General features: G+C 48.1%; 2 protein-coding genes across 4 annotated transcripts in view; both read right to left on the minus strand.

Moving 5' to 3' along the window:
- The window catches only part of LOC114591095 (uncharacterized), a 56,212-nt gene extending 55,276 nt beyond the window's left edge, over positions 1–936 (minus strand). The window contains exon 1 of one of the 2 annotated variants that reach the window (XM_077923204.1): positions 635–930. The gene's annotated coding sequence lies outside the window, so the exon portion shown is untranslated. Of the gene's footprint in view, positions 1–634 lie in introns of both variants that reach the window. The other variant, XM_077923203.1, reaches the window with a different exon arrangement.
- Positions 937–4,183: 3,247 nt separating this feature from the next.
- LOC114592740 (uncharacterized) lies at positions 4,184–18,401 on the minus strand. Of its 2 annotated transcripts, none has more exons than XM_077923165.1 (8): positions 18,262–18,401; positions 16,824–17,010; positions 16,577–16,703; positions 14,089–14,171; positions 11,889–12,015; positions 10,221–10,303; positions 8,628–8,754; positions 4,184–7,664 (listed from the first exon to the last, which is right to left on the minus strand). In XM_077923165.1, the coding sequence occupies exons 2-8, from the start codon at positions 16,914–16,916 to the stop codon at positions 6,070–6,072; spliced, it is 2,235 nt and encodes a 744-aa protein (XP_077779291.1). In that variant the 5' UTR covers positions 16,917–17,010; positions 18,262–18,401; the 3' UTR covers positions 4,184–6,069. The 2 variants fall into 2 exon arrangements, with proteins under 2 accessions (XP_077779291.1, XP_077779292.1); XM_077923166.1 differs by lacking the exon at positions 18,262–18,401 and adding an exon at positions 18,089–18,180.
- Between the last annotated feature and the right edge of the window lie 871 nt (positions 18,402–19,272).

Here is a 19,272-nt window from a genome sequence, read left to right on the forward strand (position 1 = left end):
CAGAAGATGAGGGATCCAACCCCTCTGATCTCCCCCTTACAACTCTCCTCTTTTCCAGCTTCCACCCTCCCTTCACCCCAAAACCCCCCCAGACAGAGACTTCCTCCCCCAATCCGTGCCCTGTAACCTTTAAAGCCCAGATTCGCACAGGGACATTTGCTTCCCATCAGCGTCTTTGATCGACAGCTTCCCCCCAGTTTTGCGTCCCGGCCTCCCCACCGCGTGTCAGGGCTTGCACGTCTGAAACGGCGCGCGCGCGCTTCTCCCGTGGATGCGCGATTCAGAGGGGTGGGTAGGAGCACCCGTTCGAATCTTGGCACAAACTACGCCGCGCTTCCGCCAATCAGCGCCGCGCTGCAGACCGACACGCCCTGCGCTCCCCCGCATCATGATACGGGTGTTCTGCTCGTGTGAAAGGGTGATCAGGTGCACAAGCGGGGTGAAAATGGGGAGAGGAGGATCTTCCTTGCTCTTCTCGGGCTCTTCTCTTCTTTTCTATTCAGCCACAAATCCGGGCCTCTCTCCCCCCATCGCAGGGGACTCCTAGCCCCCACCCCCACTTTTTCCTGCATTGCAGTTGCATCCTCCCGACTCCTCCCCACCTTAAGTCAAATTAATAGGTAGGGGGGCTCACCAGATCATAGAAGGGTCCCCGATGCCGAGCTGGGGAGACCCCGAGGCTGCATTCCTCCAAAGCAACAACCAGGCAGGAGTGGCTTTTAGCAGAAATACCCATTTGCTTTGTAGGTCTTCCTCCCCCTCCCCAAATCCCCATCCTCTCTAGGAATCCAGCTCAGATAATTTTAACCCTTGGCAGCTCAAGCTGTAGGATGATTTCTCTCTCTCTTAAAACAGGAGCCAAGGAAGAAACGAGCACTGTGAATGCAGATCCCACACCCCTTTTCTTTCCTGATGGTGGGTGGAAGGAGTGAAACCAATCTGGGGAAGAAGGAATAATAGAACCGCCTCTTTCCATATAAACCTCCCCGAACCCTGAGATCATCTTCCAAGGCCCTCCTTCCGTGCGCCTCCTCAAGAGGTACGGAGGGTAGCAACACAAGAACAGGGCCTTCTCTGCAGTGGCTCCCCGTCTGTGGAAGGCTCTCCCCAGGGAAGTTCGCCTGGCCCCTTCATTATACACCTTTAGGCGCCAGGCAAAAAGTTCCTTTTTAACCAGGCCTTTGATCTGATTTACATCCAATGCCCTTTTAAAAATGTGGCTCTTTTGGGAGGGGGGTTATTGTTTTGATTTTGATTTTATATATTGTGATCTTTTCTGTGAACCACCCTGAGACCTCCAGTACATATATTCAATAAAATAATAATAATAATAATAATAATAATAGACTTGGATGGGACCTCAAGAGTCATCTAGTCCAACCCCCTGCCATGCAAGAATCTCAGCTGAAGCATCCATGACAAATGAGCTGTGATAGCTCAGTCAGTAGAGCATGGGAATCTCAGGGTTGTGGGTTTGAGCCCCACATTGGGTGAAATATTCCTGCATTGCAGGGGGTTGGACTAGATGACCCTCGGAGTCCCTTCCAATTCTACCATTCTATGATTCTACGAACCTCTGCTTGAAAACCTCCAAGGAAGGAGAGTCCACCACCTCTCAAAAAAGACACTTCCGCCATCGAACAGCTCTTACTAGATTTGTGTAGCGTTTGCTCCCTAGCCTTTTCTCCTCCCAAAGATAGCCTGCAAGGCAGTGGATCCGAATCAATGTTTTCCTTCACCTTCCCAGGTGGACGAGCCCCATCTGCCCCTCACTTCCCTCTACAGCACACACAGAAACCACCTTCGCGATTGTTGGACCCTCCGCCAGTGAGTTGAAGCCATTCCCAGGATTGTGGCCTCTGTCACCTGCTGACAGCTTGTAGGAGCCACGGGTCAGAGCTGAGTGCAGGGTGGGGACCAAAGGTGGACAAACGACCCCAGAAGGAGCACAACATGCCCCCCACCAGAGGGACTAAAGGTAAAGGTAAAGGTACCCCTGCCCGTACAGGCCAGTCTTGCCAGACTCTAGGGTTGTGCGCCCATCTCACTCAAGAGGCCGGGGGCCAGCGCTGTCCGCAGACACTTCCGGGTCACGTGACCAGCGTGACAAAGCTGCATCTGGCGAGCCAGAGCTGCACACGGAACGCCGTTTACCTTCCCACTAGTAAGCGGTCCCTATTTATCTACTTGCACCCGGGGGTGCTTTCGAACTGCTAGGTTGGCAGGCGCTGGGACCGAACGACGGGAGCGCACCCCACCGCGGGGATTCGAACCGCCGACCTTTCGATCGGCAAGCCCTAGACGCTGAGGCTTTTACCCACAGCGCCACCCGCGTCCCCCTCCCCAAACACCCAGGAATCACAGCTAAAAAAACAACAGTCTTCTCGGATGCCTATTCAACCTGTTTAGAAACCTCCTGGGTAGTCTTTTCTGCTGCCTAACAGCTCTTACGGCCAGAAAGTTCTTTCTAGGGTTTATATATTTAGATGGTTAGTTAGAATAATAGAATATTAAGAGTTGGAAGGGACCCGAGGGTCATCTAGTCCACCCCCCTGCAATGCAGGAATCTCGGCTAAAGCATCCATGACAGGTGGCCCTCCCACCTCTGCTGAATAGCCTCCAAGGAAGGAGAGTCCACAACCTCCCGAGGCAGACTGTTCCACTGTCAAACAGCTCTGACTGTCAGAAAGTTTCCTCCTGGTGTTTAGTCTGCTATAGTTTCTCCCCTGTGGGAAATCTTCGATCGGAAGTACAGTGGCACCTCGGCTGTCAAACGCTTCGGAAGCTGAACGTTTCAGTTTCTGAACGCCGAAAACCCGGAAGCGAATGCTTCCATTTTCGAACGTGCCTCGGAACTCGAACGGCTTCCGAGGTGTGTTTATCCATTTTCTCAATGTAATTTGCCGACTACCCATTCCGCAACAGATTACCGCATTTTTCGCTCTATAAGACGCACATTTTCCCCTCCCAAAATTAAGGGGAAATGTGTGTGCATCTTATGGGGCGAATGCAGGCTCCTTGGCTTCAGCGATAGCAACGCGAAGCTTCGGAAGCGGAGTGGGAGCGCTCCTGCCGCACTTCGGAGGCTTCACGTTGCTTTCGCTGAAGCCTGGAGAGCGAGAGGGGTTGGTGCGCACCGATCTTAAAAACACAATAAAACATCAAACCTAAAAACTTTCCTAAACAGCATTGCCTTCAGATGTCTTCTAAAAGTCAGATAGTTGTTTATTTCCTTGACATCTGATGGGAGGGCATTCCACAGGGCGGGCGCCACCACCGAGAAGGCCCTCTGCCTGGTTCCCTGTAACCTCACTTCTCACAGGGAGGGAACTGCCAGAAGGCCCTCGGAGCTGGACCTTAGCTGAACGATGGGAGTAGAGATGCTCCTTCAGATGTACTGGGCCAAGGCTGTTTAGGGCTTTAAAGGTCAGCACCAACACTTTGAATTGTGCTTGGAAGCTTACTGGATAAGACAGAGGGAGAATGGGGTGAAAGATCATGAATGGTGGAGTGAAACCAGTTTTTCCTCAGGCGTCCAGAGCAACAAAAGTTGGAGGAAGAGAAGGGAGAAAATAAGCCAAACACTGTATTATAAACGGTGCAAACTTGACTGGTGAGGAATCCCTACTGTTCTCCTGTGGCAATACCTGGAGCTTGAAACTCAAACCCTGAAGGTATTGGGCTGTGCAGCACTTTTGCACCCATCCACCTCCTCTCTGAGCCCTGGGGTCAAAGGGACCCCAGCCCCAGAGGCCACTTCAGCTCCAACAAGAGCACACCCAGCTACCTCATGGCAAAATGGAAAGGGGCTGGTTTTGACCAGGAGAGAAAAAGGACTTCCTGGAACTCTCAGCTTTCCCCTTTTTAAAAAAAGCATCAAGTTACCAGCCCCTAAGAAGGAACAAACACTTGGAAGCGGGTGGACTGTAGCTGTGAAATGAGAGCAGAAGGTGCAGGAAAGAGAGCTCAGGCACTCGGGGGAACTGGGAAACATTAACAGATTCTGCGAAACGCTGCTCTTTTTAGAGAAATACAGCTTGTGTACGCTGATTTATTTGTTAAGCATGGAGAACACACAAACCTGGCTGTTAACTTACAAAATTCTCAACACATCTTCTCAGGGCACATCTTCTCCCTTGCGACGCTACTGAGTGAAACTTGGGGAAAGAGAACAAACACTGAGTTGTGAGGAGTTGTTTTTATAATCTATAAAACACCTAGATTGTAGTAAAAAACACACCAACAGAAGACAAAGGAAAAAGCTCTCAACTACGACATGAGATGTTTCAACTCTCGCTATGTTTTTTGATATTCGGGCTGCGCGCGCAAATCTGTGTTTGTGTGGCCTTGGTTTTTTTTTTTTATATCTGCACGTGTGCACCTTTAACATTTCTTCCTAATGCATTTACAAAAACAAATGGGATGTTAATCACAGAGTTTTGCAAGGCAGAAACACTTAACGGAGAAAATCCACCACCAAGCCCAATATTTACAGTGAGACATGCACCTGTGTGCATACAAAAATATTCAATCAAACAGTCTTCCATTTGCAGCCTGGAAATAACTCTGGCAGGGGTCTCCATTTTTTTATGCCTTTAGGCACCCCTGGGATTTAGATATAGGGGGAGCAGTGTTATCATATAACAGCGGCTCTGGGGCATGTCGTCATTCAACAAAAGGCTTCCTTGCTCAAAATGAAAATCTCCAAGCCAGAAATGGACCATCTCCAGCTTGCATGATTGCTGAATGAGACACATTTCGTTTTAACAAACAGCCATTAAGTTAAAGGTCCCTTAGCTGCAAACGAACCCTTAAAATCACAGATCCAGCGCCGATCAACACCGCCACTGACAGAGACATTGCTTATAATACAGTGGTTGTTCCGGGGAGAGACCCCCCTATAATGATAATCTGGTTTCATACCGATCCATGTCTCAGATCCCAATTGTTTTGCTATGTCAGTGCTGGCAAGCACCGGATCTGTGACTTTTGTGTGTGGGGAACAGGGGCAGAGAGGAAGAAAGCACCCAATTGCATAGAAAACACACACAGCAAGAGACCACCACCCACATTTAGACTGTGCATTTCTGTGGGGTAAAGATCTGATCCAGTAGAATTAAAACCCATCCTCCTTTCTGTTGGTATAGGAAGTTGTCTACTTCTTCTGCCTCATTATCTTTTTTGCATAACTTTTCATAATATTTTTAAAATTTTTGTATTATTACTTTTGGATCACCTATAATTTTCTCTCCTATTTTTATTCTACTTATTTGTCTTTGATTTTGCCTCTTTCTCAATTGCCACGCCAGATATTTTCCCAGTTTATTGGCAAACTCAAAATTATTTTGTTGCCACATTTCCACATTCCACTCCACTTCCTGTTCTATTTTGCACATATATTCTGTCTGCACTGTAGTAGCCTAATTTCTTTTTTAATTATATCATTATTTGGTTGTTTGATTTGCTCTTTTTCTTTTTTCCTTATTTCTTCCATTAATTTTGTGTTTTTTTTCCTTTTTGCTTTCCTTTTTTATTCTTATGCCTTGTTTTATGAAACATCCCCTGATCCCTGCTTTACCAGCATCCCAGAGTGCCCTTACGTCATCAACTTGATTTTTATTCAATTCAAAGTATTCTTTTAATGCATTTTTAGCTAGAGACTGTGTTGATGGCTACGCTCTGTCTTCCTTTTTTGTCTTCCCCCTTTCCCCTCCTCCCAATACGCAGACACCTGAGCAGGCATGGGAGCCTTGATTATATCACCCTCCAGATAGTGAGCCCCCCCCCCCAACATGTCCCAAAATCCATTACCAGGAGGCAACGCATTTTGGAAATGCCCTTGGGCAGATCCTTTGGCCAGCGCCGACCACACATAGGAGCTGAATGCTCCCACATGGAAGCAACACTACGTGCTCAGGAGAGGAAGGATGGATGGGGAGGGCAAAGGGGAGCAGCGGTGATTTCACATTTTGTATTAGAAAAGGAGCAAAGCTAAAAGAAAACGCTTCAGTTCCCTTGCTGTCGTTGTTCAGGATAGGTACACTATGTTGCTCCCTGCTTAGCGTTCAGTTATACAGTGCATGTCCGATGTGGGTCCTCACAATCAAACTCCTGTTTCACGTGGGATACAAGATTTTGCTGCCTATTCAAATCGCTTCTGTGAGTTCTCTGATGATACGTGAGGTTTATCTTATTATTGTAGTTATTTCCACACTCTAAGCACTTATACGATTTCACCGCTGTGTGAGTTCTTTGATGCAAATTCAGACCGGACCGTCTAGTGAAGCTTTTTCCGCACTCGGGGCATTGATATGGCTTCTCGCCGCTGTGACTTCTCCGATGCAGATTAAGGCTTGATCTTCTCGTGAAGCCGTTTCCGCATTCCAAGCAGGTATACGGTTTCTGCCCTGTATGAGCTGTCTGGTGAGCAGAGAGGCCTATCTTCTGCGTGAAGCCCTTTCCACATTCCAAGCATTTGTATGGCTTCTCCCCAGTGTGAGTCCTTCGGTGAAAAGTGAGCCTGCTCTTCTCTTTAAAGCTCTTTCCGCATTCGAGGCACTGATATGGTTTCTCTCCTGTGTGGATTCTCTGATGAGAAGTTAGGGTGCATCGGTGACTGAAGCTCTTCCCACATTCCATGCACTGATATGGCTTCTCCCCTGTGTGGATTCTCTGATGATATGTGAGGCTCCCCTTATGGCTGAAGCTCTTTCCACACTCTAAGCACCGGTATGGTTTCTCCCCTGTATGAGTTGTTTGATGAGCAGCGAGGCCTATCTTCCACGTAAAGCCCTTTCCACATTCCAGGCATTTATATGGTTTCTCCACCCTGTGGATTCTCTGATGAGAAGTCAGGGTGCAACGTTGACTGAAGCTCTTCCCGCATTCCACGCACTGATATGGTTTCTCCCCTGTGTGAGTCGTTTGATGATAAGTGAAACTTATCTTATGCGTGAAGCTCTTTCCACATTCCAGACACTCAAACGGTTTCTCCCCTGTGTGGATTCTCTGATGAGAAGTAAGGCTACAACGTTGGCTGAAGCTCTTTCCACATTCCACACACTGATACGGCTTCTCGCCCGTGTGGATTCTCTGGTGCAGAGTAAGGTTTGTGCTTCGAATGAAACTTTTCCCACATTCCAAGCACTGATATGGCTTCTCCCCTGTGTGGATTCTCTGATGCAAAGTGAGGTTTGAACTTCTGATGAAGCTCTTCCCGCATTCCAAGCACTGGTATGGTTTTTCCCCTGTATGAATTCTTTGGTGGAAAGTTAGGTGTATCTTCTGGCTGAAGCCCTTTCCACATTCCAAGCACTTATATGGCTTCTCCCCTGTATGAATTCTTTTATGAGTTGTAAGATACATCTTCTGACTGAATGTCTTTCCGCATTCTCTGCACTGATATGGTTTCTCCCCAGTATGGATCTGGCAATGAGCTTCACATTCCAATTTCGGATACACACAGTATTTATCCTTTTCCTGTACTTTTTCTTCTTCTATGATCACAATTTCAGGGTAGCCACTGTCCTGAGTAGCAGAGGATATATTCCACCTGTTCTGATCTGCTTCAGTCTTCTTTCTCAGTTGTTCCTCATTTCTATGTGTGTCCCTTCCTGCCGACATCCAGCATACGTCTCCCATATTCCTGGCTTCCCATTTGTGGCCTGCAGTTGAGAAAGAACACTGGTTAGTACCTGAGTAAGACATGAAATCTTAATAATAATAATAATAATAATAATAATAATAATAATTTTATTTATACCCGCCCTCCCCAGCCAAGACTGGGTTCAGGGCAGCTAACACCAAGTATAAAAGCATTTGATTAAAATACAACTTAAAAACAAGATTAAAATACAACATTAAAATGCAGCCTCCTTTCAGTAGAAACTCAAATCAAAAAACTTTTTGGGGATGAAAACGTCAAATCCTCACCAAGGCCAACTATCCAGACTGGTCCTACATGGGCCAGAAAAAAGCCAGGGAAGTCCCCAAATAGGAGTTTCATCACAGAAGGAAAAAGGAAAAGAGGGGGAGGGAATCAAGTTGATTCCAAGCCAAAGGCCAGGCGGAACAACTCTGTCTTACAGCCCCTGCGGAAAGAAATCAGATCCCGCAGGGCCATGGTCTCATGAGGCAGAGTGTTCCACCAGGCCGGAGCCAGTGTTGAAAAGGCCCTGGCTCTGGTTGAGGCTAATCTGACTTCCTTAGGGCCCGGGACCACTAGGGTGTTGCCATTTATGGACCTTAAGGTCCTCCGTGGGACATACTGGGAGAGGCGGTCCCGTAGGTACGAGGGTCCTTGGCCGTGAAGGGCTTTAAAGGTCAAAAGCAGCACCTTCAATCTGACCCTGTACTCCACTGGGAGCCAGTGCAGCTTGAAAAGCACTGGGTGAATATGCTCCCATGGCAGAGACCCCGTGAGGAGCCTCGCTGCAGCATTCTGCACCCGCTGGAGTTTCTGGGACAGCTTCAAGGGCAGCCCCAAGTAGAGCGAATTACAGTAGTCAAGCCTGTATATATAAAAGCATTTATAAACCACTTCATATTTTCAAAAGATTCCAGTTTAGATGGCCTGCCCGTCAGTTACACATTTTACCATCTCTCGACTGTCCTTAAAAAAGCCTTACTGAGATAGGTGACGAGGCGATAATTCTCCTCCATGACATCCCTATGAAGAGCTTTCTGGTCAGGATCCAGGAGTGCCCACTCCTCCTCAGTGAAATACACAGACACAGCCTCAAAGGACCACGGACCCTGAAAGAGAAGAAAACATTTGTGTCTTGACAGAAATTAAGAGCGTCTGCTAGCAAAACCCAGAAGTCTCATCAGGGGAGGACGGCTGTGTATTATCCCACAGAAGTTAAACCTTCTGAGGAGGCCTTCACAGCCTTTCTCTCTCCCTCTCTCCCTCCCTCTCTCTCTTAACTTATACTTTTCAGGTTTAATAATAATAATAATAATAATAATAATAATAATAATAATAATATACATTTCACTAATTTTACAATCATTTCGAAATTTCAAAGCTTGACTTCCTTCCCCCTCTTTCTCATAGCTCTCAACTTTTCCCTTTTCTTGCGAGGAATCCTATTCGGAATAAGGGAATTTCCCTTTAAAAAAGGGAAACGTTGACAGCTATGCTCTTTCTGTGGTTCCTTAAATTTATTTTTTAATATCTTCTGCATATCCCAATTAACTTAATTTGCTCATTTATTAATCTACTTTAAATATATACTGCAGGTTATTACAATAATCCTGCCAACGTTCTTATCTGTTCGCAATATATCTGTAAGTGTTCAAGAAACCATTTCCATTCTTTTATAAAAAAAAAGTTTGTTATCTTGCTTTCTTATTCTTCCGGTAAGTTTCGTCATTTCCGCATATTCCGTAAGTTTTTGTATCCGTTCTTACTTTGCTGGGACTTCTTTCCATTTTTGGGCGAATAACATACAACTAATCCAGAATGCGGCAGCTAGACTGGTGACTGGGAGCAGCCGCCACATAACACCGGTCTTGAAAGACCTACATTGGTTCCCAGTACGTTTCCGAGCACAATTCAAAGTGTTGGTGTTGACCTTTAAAGCCCTAAACGGCCTCGGTCCAGTATACCTGAAGGAGCGTCTCCACCCCCATCGTTCTACCCGGACACTGAGGTCCAGCACCGAGGGCCTTCTGGTGGTTCCCTCGCTGCGAGAAGCCAAGTTACAGGGAACCAGGCAGGGCCTTCTCAGTAGTGGCACCCGCCCCTGTGGAACGCCCTCCCACCAGATGTCAATGAGAACAACAACTACCAGACTTTTAGAAGACATCTGAAGGCAGCCCTGTTTAGGGAAGCCTTTAATGTTTGATGTATTACAGTATTTTAATATTTTGTTGGAAGCCGCCTAGAGTGGCTGGGGAAGCCCAGCCAGATGGGTGGGGTATAAATTATTATTATTATTATTATTATTATTACCGCTGTAGCAGCACACATAAATAAATTTCTATACAGTTTAGGTCGTTCTGTCTATAATTCCCAAAAGAAAAGCTTCTGGGTGGTTTTTTATTTTATTTTTTACGAACGTTATTTTAAACATCCTTTTCAATTCATTATACATCACCGCCTTTCTCTTGGGCAGCTCTGACAGAAGCAAAGTCGAGGAGAGAATTTCCATCCGGACCAGGGAGATAAGAAGGCTCCTCCTTGACAATCTCCCCAATGATTCTTCCCTGATCCATACCTGATCGTTTGCAACAGCAACTGCTTCCCCTCCAACGCGAGGAAGGGACGGCTGAGGGGGTCTCGCCAGCATTATCCTGTCACCTGTGAGAGACAAAGATGGCAGGGAAGACCTCATCTCTCCAAGGTTTCAAGCTGGGGTATTTCTGAGCCCTACCTGAGGACTCCCAACAATGAACCGGAGACCTTCTGCAGGTCACAGATGTTCTGCCGCTTGGACGAAAGTCCTTCTCTTTTTTTGTTTTTAAAGTGATTTTAATTCTTTTATTTCATTTATTTAACATAATTATTACAAAATATAAGCAAAACACTGCAAATACATACACACATATACACTTCAGATAAGCACACATATTTAAAAAAAGAACAAAAGAGAAAAAAAGGAAAAAAAGGGAAAAGGAAAAAAAAAAACAAAGAGAAAAAGAAGAAGAAGAAACACTGGAAGAATCTCCCCCAAACCTATTCTACAAATATCTCAATAATAAAATTTCATTGATTGACTTCCATCGCTTACACTGCACTTCCTATATACATTTTAAGCAAGATTGTATCTATTATTCCCTATTTTTCCCATACAATCTCACACAAATATTCAAATCAACAAGTTTTCTAAATCTTTCATAAATATATTCTAAACACAACCAATAAAGGTAAAGGTAAAGGTACCCCTGCCCGTACGGGCCAGTCTTGCCAGACTCTAGGGTTGTGCGCTCATCTCACTCTAGAGGCCGGGAGCCAGCGCTGTCCACAGACACTTCCGGGTCACGTGGCCAGTGTGACAAGCTGCATCTGGCGAGCCAGCGCAGCACACGGAACGCCGTTTACCTTCCCGCTGGTATGCGGTCCCTATTTATCTACTTGCACCCGAATGTGCTTTCGAACTGCTAGGTTGGCAGGTGCTGGGACCGAACGACGGGAGCGTACCCCGCCGTGGGGATTCAAACCGCCGACCTTTCGATCGGCAAGCCCTAGGCGCTGAGGCTTTAACCCACAGCGCCACCCGCGTCCCATCAAAAAAACCACAACCAATACCTTACATTTAATCTTTGTCTACATAAATAATAGCTCAGTGGTAGAGCATTTGACTGCCAAAGCCCTTCTCAAGGGAGCGACAACATCTACAGTGGTGAAACATTTGCACAGAAATTGCACAGAAATTTTTGAGAGAGAAAAATACGATTTGCAAATGCCGTCAACCGAAATATGCATTTCCAACAGCTACAAAGATGGTGACACGCCCTTGTATGCAAGAAGTGTCCTGTCCTGTGGACGTGTAAAAATAATAGTAATTCATGGACGTAATGAGGAATAGAATCGAATCATAGAATTGGAAGGGCCCGCAAGGGTCACCCGCGGAGGGACATAATAATTATTATTCCTTCGGTTTAAGAACAATCACATGCACTTTTAATAACTACCATCATCCACTAAGGAAATGTTTTTCAACCTTGGTTCTGCCAAGATTGATGGACTACAACCCCCATCATTCCCAGCTATCTTAGATGGGCTGGTCAGGGATGATGGGAGTTGTAGTCCAACATTTGGGGATCCAAGGTTGAAGAAGACTGCACTAGGGAAAGGATCCAAAGTGAGGTCCAAATGCAATAGAAGCCCTAAAACCATTTACACAAACACAACCACTAAAACAGCTGAAAACACAATGTCTTACAGAGACAGGCGACGAGAAGGTAATTCTCCTCCATGACTTCTCTGTGCAGAGCTCTCTGGTCAGAATCCAGCAGAGACCATTCCTCTGCTGTGAAATACACAGCCACGTCCTCAAAATAAATTCGAGCCTGAAAAGAAAAGGAAAACGTCAGCCCTTTCACAGACAATATAACAATTCTCTACTTGCAAACTCTGGAAGACTCAACAAGGAAAAGTGGCTGAAGTTTACAGCATGTTATTCCCTGAAGGAGAACTATTTGAAAATGATTTACAGGTGGTGTTTGACTCTGAGTAGGCATGCGTGGGTGGCAGGTGGGATGCGGGTGGCGCTGTGGTCTAAACCACAGAGCCTAGGGCTTGCTGGTCAGAAGGTCTGCGGTTCGAATCCCTGCGACGGGGTGAGCTCCGGTTGCTTGGTCCCTGCTCCTGCCAACCTAACAGTTCAAAAGCATGCCAGCATAAGTAGATAAGTAGGTACCGCTCTGGTGGGAAGGAAAACGGTGTTTCCATGCGCTGCTCTGGTTCGCCATGCTGGCCACATGACCCGGAAGCTGTCTGCGGAAAACGCTGGCTCCCTCGGCCTGTAGAGCGAGATGAGCGCCGCAACCCCAGAGCCGTCCGTGACTGGACTTAACGGTCAGAGGTCCTTTACCTTTACCTTTAGACATGCTAAGATGTATAATATTGAATCAGATAAGCGAGATGCAAAGAGGTAGCGGGAACGTCCTTTCATATGTGGTGGACATGTAAAAGGGTAAAAGAGAATTGGGAAATAATTTGTAATGAATTGAAAAAAACGTTTAAAAGCACTTTCCCCAAAAAATCAGAGTCGGGGATAATTCAAATGGAAATGCCCAGATGTCAAAAAAGGTTATTTAAGTATGCCACTACTGCAGCCCGTGTTTGGTTAGCCCCAAAATGGAAAAGGAGTGAGGTCCCAGCCAAAGAAGAATGGCAACTTAAGCTGCCCAGAATATGCACAGCTCGCAGACGTAACACGTAGAATATGAGAACAAGAAGAACATACGTTTAAAGAAGATTGGAAAATGTTTGTTGAATATATGGGGGGGGGGGGAATTGTGTACACTTGGAAACGTTGGCAACATTGAGATAAATTCAGCAGTGCAAATAAGTTTTGATGGAAGTAATAACGGAATACTGAATGCTTGAGTTTATATAAAATATGCAGGGATTTATGCTATGTAAAATGAACCACGGAAAGAGAGGAAGGGAAGTCATTGATATTTCAAGCTTGTTTAAATGAATCTTTTAAATTGTAAAACAGTAAATTTGATAAAAATGAGAGAGAGAGAGAGAGAGAGAGAGAGAGAAAAGTGACTGGGTATTATTCTGCATGACTGTTCGAGTGGCATTCGCAGCCTCCTCAGTGGGCAGCCTAGAAAGAAGTGATGAGATTCCTGCATTGCAGGGGGGGTGGACTAGATCCTCGATCCAGTATACCTGAAGGAGCGTCTCCACCCCCATCATTCAGCCCAGACACTGAGGCCCAGCTCTGAGGGCCTTCTGGTGGTTCCCTCGCTGCGAGAAGCCAAGTTACAGGGAACCAGGCAGAGGGCCTTCTCGGTGGTGGCACCCGACCTGTGGAACGCCCCCACCAGATGTCAAAGAGAACAACAACTACCAGCCTTTTAGAAGTCATCTGAAGGCAACCGTGTTTAGGGAAGCTTTTAATGTTTGATGCATTACAGTGGTACCTCGGGTTACATACGCTTCAGGTTATATACGCTTCAGGTTCCAGACTCCGCTAACCCAGAAGTAGTACCTTGGGTTAAGAACTTTGCTTCAGGATGAGAACAGAAATCATGTGGTGGCGGTGCGGCAGCAGCAGGAGGCCCCGTTAGCTAAAGTGGTGCTTCAGGTTAAGAACAGTTTCAGGTTAAGAACGGAGCTCCGAAACGAATTAAGTACTTAACCTGAGGTACCACTTTACTGTATTTTAATATTTTGTTGGAAGCTGCCCAGAGTGGCTAGGGAGGCCCAGCCAGATGGGTGGGGTAGAAATAAATTATTATTATTATTATTATTATTATTATTATTATTATTATTATTACCCTTGGGTCCCTTCCAACTCTAAGATGCTATGAATGTATAAGGAGGACAGAGAATCGTTCAGATGCAGGGAGATGAGCAGAGGCACTTGGCTTCCTCTTGGCAGCCTTCCCTGGGATGCTTCCACCTACCTGGAATGTAGCTTGTACAGGTTCTTCCGCTCCCCCATGAAGAAAAGATGCCCAAGGAGTTGTTGCTGACATTATTCCACCACCTGTGAGAGAGAAAGGTGATGGGAGGCCACCAGAGCAGACGTTAATCTCAGAGGCTGCATGACAAATTTCTCTTTTCTTTTAATTTAATGCATTCTTTTGAAATTTCTAGGTCCGCGTTGACATCACAAAACGACACACCTGCCCTATGTATCTTGAACGTCCCTTTGCATTATGCGGTTTAGTTGTGCAAAACTACAGCTCATCCCATTTTTCCTCTTGGGGAGAAATCCAAGGGGTCGCAAAGGAACGCCTTTCTGAGCTGGGGAAAAGTCTGAAAACCAGCATGCTGTCGTGCCCCATTTCAGGAAAACATCAAATACATCTCACTGATTTACTGCAGGGCAGTCAAACTTCTCATGGGCCGAGAACTCTGACGTAGAACAAGGGGGCCACACACTTAATTAGATTTCCATATTGAAGATTGAAGCGTTCGCAATAGATTTAATATTATACAGTCATACCTCAGGTTACGTCCGCTTCATGTTACATTCTTTCAGGTTACGTCCTGCGGCGACCCGGAAGTACTGGAAAGGGTTACTTTATTTGTGTATTAAAGGGTTTCGCCACTCGCACATGCGCAGAAGTGCAAAATGACGTCACGCGCATGTGAGGAAGCGGCGAATCGCAACCCGCGGGTTGAACTCTTTTCATGTTGCAAACGGGCCTCCGGAACAGATCCCGTTCGCAACCAGAGGTACCACTGTACAGTGGTGCCTCGCAAGACGAAATTAATTCGTTCCGCAAGTCTCTTCGTCTTGCGAGTTTTTCGTCTTGCGATGCACGGTTTTCCACAGGAATGCATTGAAAATCAATTAATGCGTTCCTATGGAAACCACCTTCCCCGGACCTCTTCTGGCGGGCGGCATTTTAAAATCGCCCGGGACAGCGGAGGACTTCTCCGCTGTCCGGGGCGATTTAAAAGCCCCTGGGAAGGCAGGCAGGGGGGACAAAGACTTTTGCCCCCCGCCTGCCTTCAGAAGAGGTCCAGGACAGGCTTCGCGGACCTCTCCGCAAGCAGAGGGAGCGCTCCGCTGCTTGTGGAGAGTTGCCAGCGCGCCCAGGCTTCGCAGCCCCGCCGCCCGCCTTCGGGACATCGTTCCGATGCCGGGCGGCGGGGGAGGCTTTCCCACCCCGCCGCCCGGCATGGGGACATCGTTCCGATGCCGGGCGGCGGGGGGAGGCTTTCCACCCCGCCGCCCGGCATGGGGACATCGTTCCGATGCCGGGCGGCGGCGGGAGCCTTTCCACCCCCGCCGCCCGGCATGGGGACATCGTTCCGATGCCGGGCGGCGGGGGGAGGCTTTCCCACCCCGCCGCCCGGCATGGGGACATCGTTCCGATGCCGGGCGGCGGGGGGAGGCTTTCCCACCCCGCCGCCCGGCATGGGGACATCGTTCCGATGCCGGGCGGCGGGGGGAGGCTTTCCCACCCCGCCGCCCGGCATGGGGACATCGTTCTGATGCCGGGCGGCGGGGGGAGCCTTTTCCCACCCCGCCGCCCGGCATCGGGGCATCGTTCCGATGCCGGGCGGCGGCGGGAGGCTTTCCCGCCCCGCGGCCCGGCATCGGGGCATCCTTCCGAAGCCCGGCGGCGGCGGGAGGTGTCCCCGCTCCGCCGCCAGGCTTTGGAGGAGGTCTGAGGACAGCGGTGAAGACGCGCTGCGCTTCCCCGCTGTCAGGGAGATTTCCCTATGGGCTGTCGTCTTGCGAAGCAAGCCCATAGGGAAATTCGTCTTGCGAAGCGCCTCCAAAACGGAAAACCCTTTCGTCTAGCGGGTTTTCCGTCTTGCGAGGCGTTCGTCTTGCGAGGTACCACTGTATATGTAATATTTAACACACAGTTAATAGATTTACTGAGTGGGACGCGGGTGGCGCTGTGGGTTAAACCTCAGCGCCTAGGACTTGCCGATTGCATGGTCGGCGGTTCGAATCCCCGCGGCGGGGTGCGCTCCCGCTGCTCGTTCCCAGCACCTGCCAACCTAGCAGTTCAAAAGCACCCCCGGGTGCAAGTAGATAAATAGGGACCGCTTACTAGCGGGAAGGTAAATGGCGTTTCCGTGTGCGGCTCTAGCTCGCCAGAGTAGCTTCGTCACGCTGGCCACGTGACCCGGAAGTGTCTGCGGACAGCGCTGGCTCCTGGCCTCTATTGTGAGATGAGCAACCCTAGAGCCTGTCAAGACTGGCCCATACGGGCAGGGGTACCTTTACCTTTAATAGATTTACTAATTTAAAAAGTTTAATACACAAATAAATTATGGGCTTTTGTTAACAGCGTATGACACAAAAAATTAAATTTAAAGGCTTTAGGATGTTTTTTTTCATGAACGTTGATGAGACCCTGCCAAAAGAGGCCTCCTGGGCCAGACCTACCCTGATCAATAAAAAATGATCAATTTAAAACTTACCCAGTGAGGTGTCACCTAAGTCACTCTCTGGCACAGACTGCCTGTGTAGGTGACTGTCTCTGGCGTCTGAGGGAAGCTTCCCTACTCTGTGGAAATCTGTGGCCACTTCTGCAAACAGATCCTGGAGCTGAAACAGCAATGAACGGCAAGGATTATGAGGAAAGTAAGGACAGAGGCAAAGGTCTCTGTGGTTTGGCACATTCCTCCTTTCGGGACTTTCGGAAGAGTTCAGCAATTTTGCGCTCACCTGCTGCTCTGCCTGACTCAGGAGGAAACTTTTAGTCAAGGCCCCCATCTGGGAACTGGACTCTGCTCCACATTCTCTGACCCAGCTCTCCATCTCCGCTGAAGGACAGCCAGGAACTGCTCCAAAATCACCAGGTCCAGGATCTGATTTTTCATGTGTTGCCCCGACTTGAAGACAGTGTATTAATCTGTTGAAACCAACATTACTAATGAAGGTGCGTTTTCGCTCTCGTTGGGAACATTTTTAACGGTTTCATGTGGATCAAAGTAACATCTCTTTGCTGCGTCCGAGTTCAGGTAGGCTGCTGCTGTATATGGAGGCTCCATTTCCCACACAACTGATCCCATTGCCCATTCGCTACATCCTTGCATCTCACTAACTGGGCCCCTTTGTCCATATCCTATTATTATACAGACACAATGTCTAGGCAGTGGTTCTCAGCCTGTGGGTCCCCAGATGTTGTTGGACTACAACTCCCATCATCCCTGAGCTCTGGCCTTGCTAGCTAGGGGTGATGGGAGTTGTAGTTCAACAACATCTGGGGACCCACAGGTTGAGAAAGGCTGGTCTAGAGGAAAACCCAACACACCTCCATCCACCTGTGCTTCAATATTACATTCAGGCACAACACAGGCTATTCAATTTAATTTTAAAATGTGTTTAAAAAATCAGGTTTAAAAAACAACCACCATCAAATCATAAAACACCAACAACTGGTTGGTCACTGTGAGAACAGGATTCTGGACCAGATGGCACCATTGGCCTGATCCTGCATTGTCCTTTTTATAGAACGCTAGCCCAATGGTTGCCATTAATTTGATTCTTGATTTTAGAATGAATCGGTTTTAGAATGAATTGATTGTGATTTTATGTAAACTGTGTTACTTTTACTGTTGTTAGCCGCTCTGAGCCATAGCTGTCAACTTTTCCCTTTTCTTGCGAGGAATCCTATTCGTAATAAGGGAATTTCCCTTTTAAAAAAGGGTAAAGTTGCCAGCTATGCTCTGAGCCCAGCTTCAGGAGGGCGGAATATAAATAAAATTTTATTTTTTTATTATTATGATGCACCACGGCGTCCCTTCCAGCTCTACATTTCCATGACCGAAGGTCCCCTGCGTGTGCGTCTTGCAAAGTCTGCAAGTGCCCCCCACCTCGCAGAAAAAAAGCAAAGGACCCTCTTCTCCTGGTTTTGCAGAGAGGAGGCAGGGAAGGCAAGGAAAGCCAGCGGCGCTCCCTGGGATCTCTAGCGGAGAAGCGGATCTTACCCAGTAGATCCCGGGGCGAAAGGGGGCGAGGGTCTCGCTTTCTCCCAGTTGCACCCTAGCAATCGGCTGATACCCCGACCCAAAATTGCAACCCCATCTCCTCGCATCTTCCTGCGACCCTGTAGATCCCCTCCAGCCCAATGCACAAAGGGGTCGGGGGTGGGGTGTCTCACCGGATCTGGCCTCGGATGCAGCGCCGGGAGGGGGCACCGGGGGGGGTGCAGATCAGCCGCTTCCCTCCACGTGAGGAGCCGGGCAGGAAAAGGACTGGGAGGCGGAGGGAAACTCCTCCCCCGATGGCTTTCCTCTCTAGCAACGGGAGCTCCGTTCATCTTAACCCTTGGAAAATCGAGCAGCAAACACACACACACACACACACACACACACACACACACACACCCTCTATTAATATTAATATTATTATTAGTATTAGGCAGAAACATGCATGGGAGACATTAACACGGGGGAAATGGAAAGGCCGTGCAATCAGACTCTCCGGGTCCTGGGTTCGAATTCTGCATTTGCAGCGGGTTGGGCTAGATGACCGCTGGCGACCCCTTCCCACTCTGCCAGCCTGTGATTCTGTGAAGTCGCATCTCCCCCTCCTTCTCTGGCGCAGAGAGAAATGATCAGAGCTCTTCGGAGAAACAAAGCGACATTTGGTGGGTGGGATCGGGCTAGCTAGGAAGAGGAGGGGGCGGAGAGGAGGGGGACTTGATTTATTTGGGGCTGGGGGAGAGGAGAAAGGGACCAAAAACAAACAGCCCACACACTTTTGAGGCTTGGGGGTTTCTCCCTGCAGTTCAGACACAAAGTGGGGCCCAAAGTGCATCTTGCGACCTCCTTGCAAGCCCCCCAAACTCTCTCTTCCCCCCTGTTTCTGCCGGACTATAGATGCCCCTCTACTGCTTTGATCGATGGAACTGCCACCGTTAGTGGTGCCACGTGGTACCTGTAAAAAATCGGTCTTTTATTGGCGTGGCAGCAGCTAGACTTTGGAACTCGCTGCCTCTTGAATCCACAGGGATGGGGGTTCGATCTGGGGCGGGGAGGGTCCCTGGCATTTGCCTCCCGTGCGATGGAAATAAGAAGGGCAGCGGCGGGGGAAAGCTCAGCAGGGGGAGGAAAATGTAGTTTCCTTCCCCAGCCCTGCAATTTTTAGAATTGTGGAATAACCTTTAGAA

Source organism: Podarcis muralis, chromosome 2 (assembly GCF_964188315.1).
Source record: "Podarcis muralis chromosome 2, rPodMur119.hap1.1, whole genome shotgun sequence".
NCBI lineage: Eukaryota > Metazoa > Chordata > Lepidosauria > Squamata > Lacertidae > Podarcis > Podarcis muralis.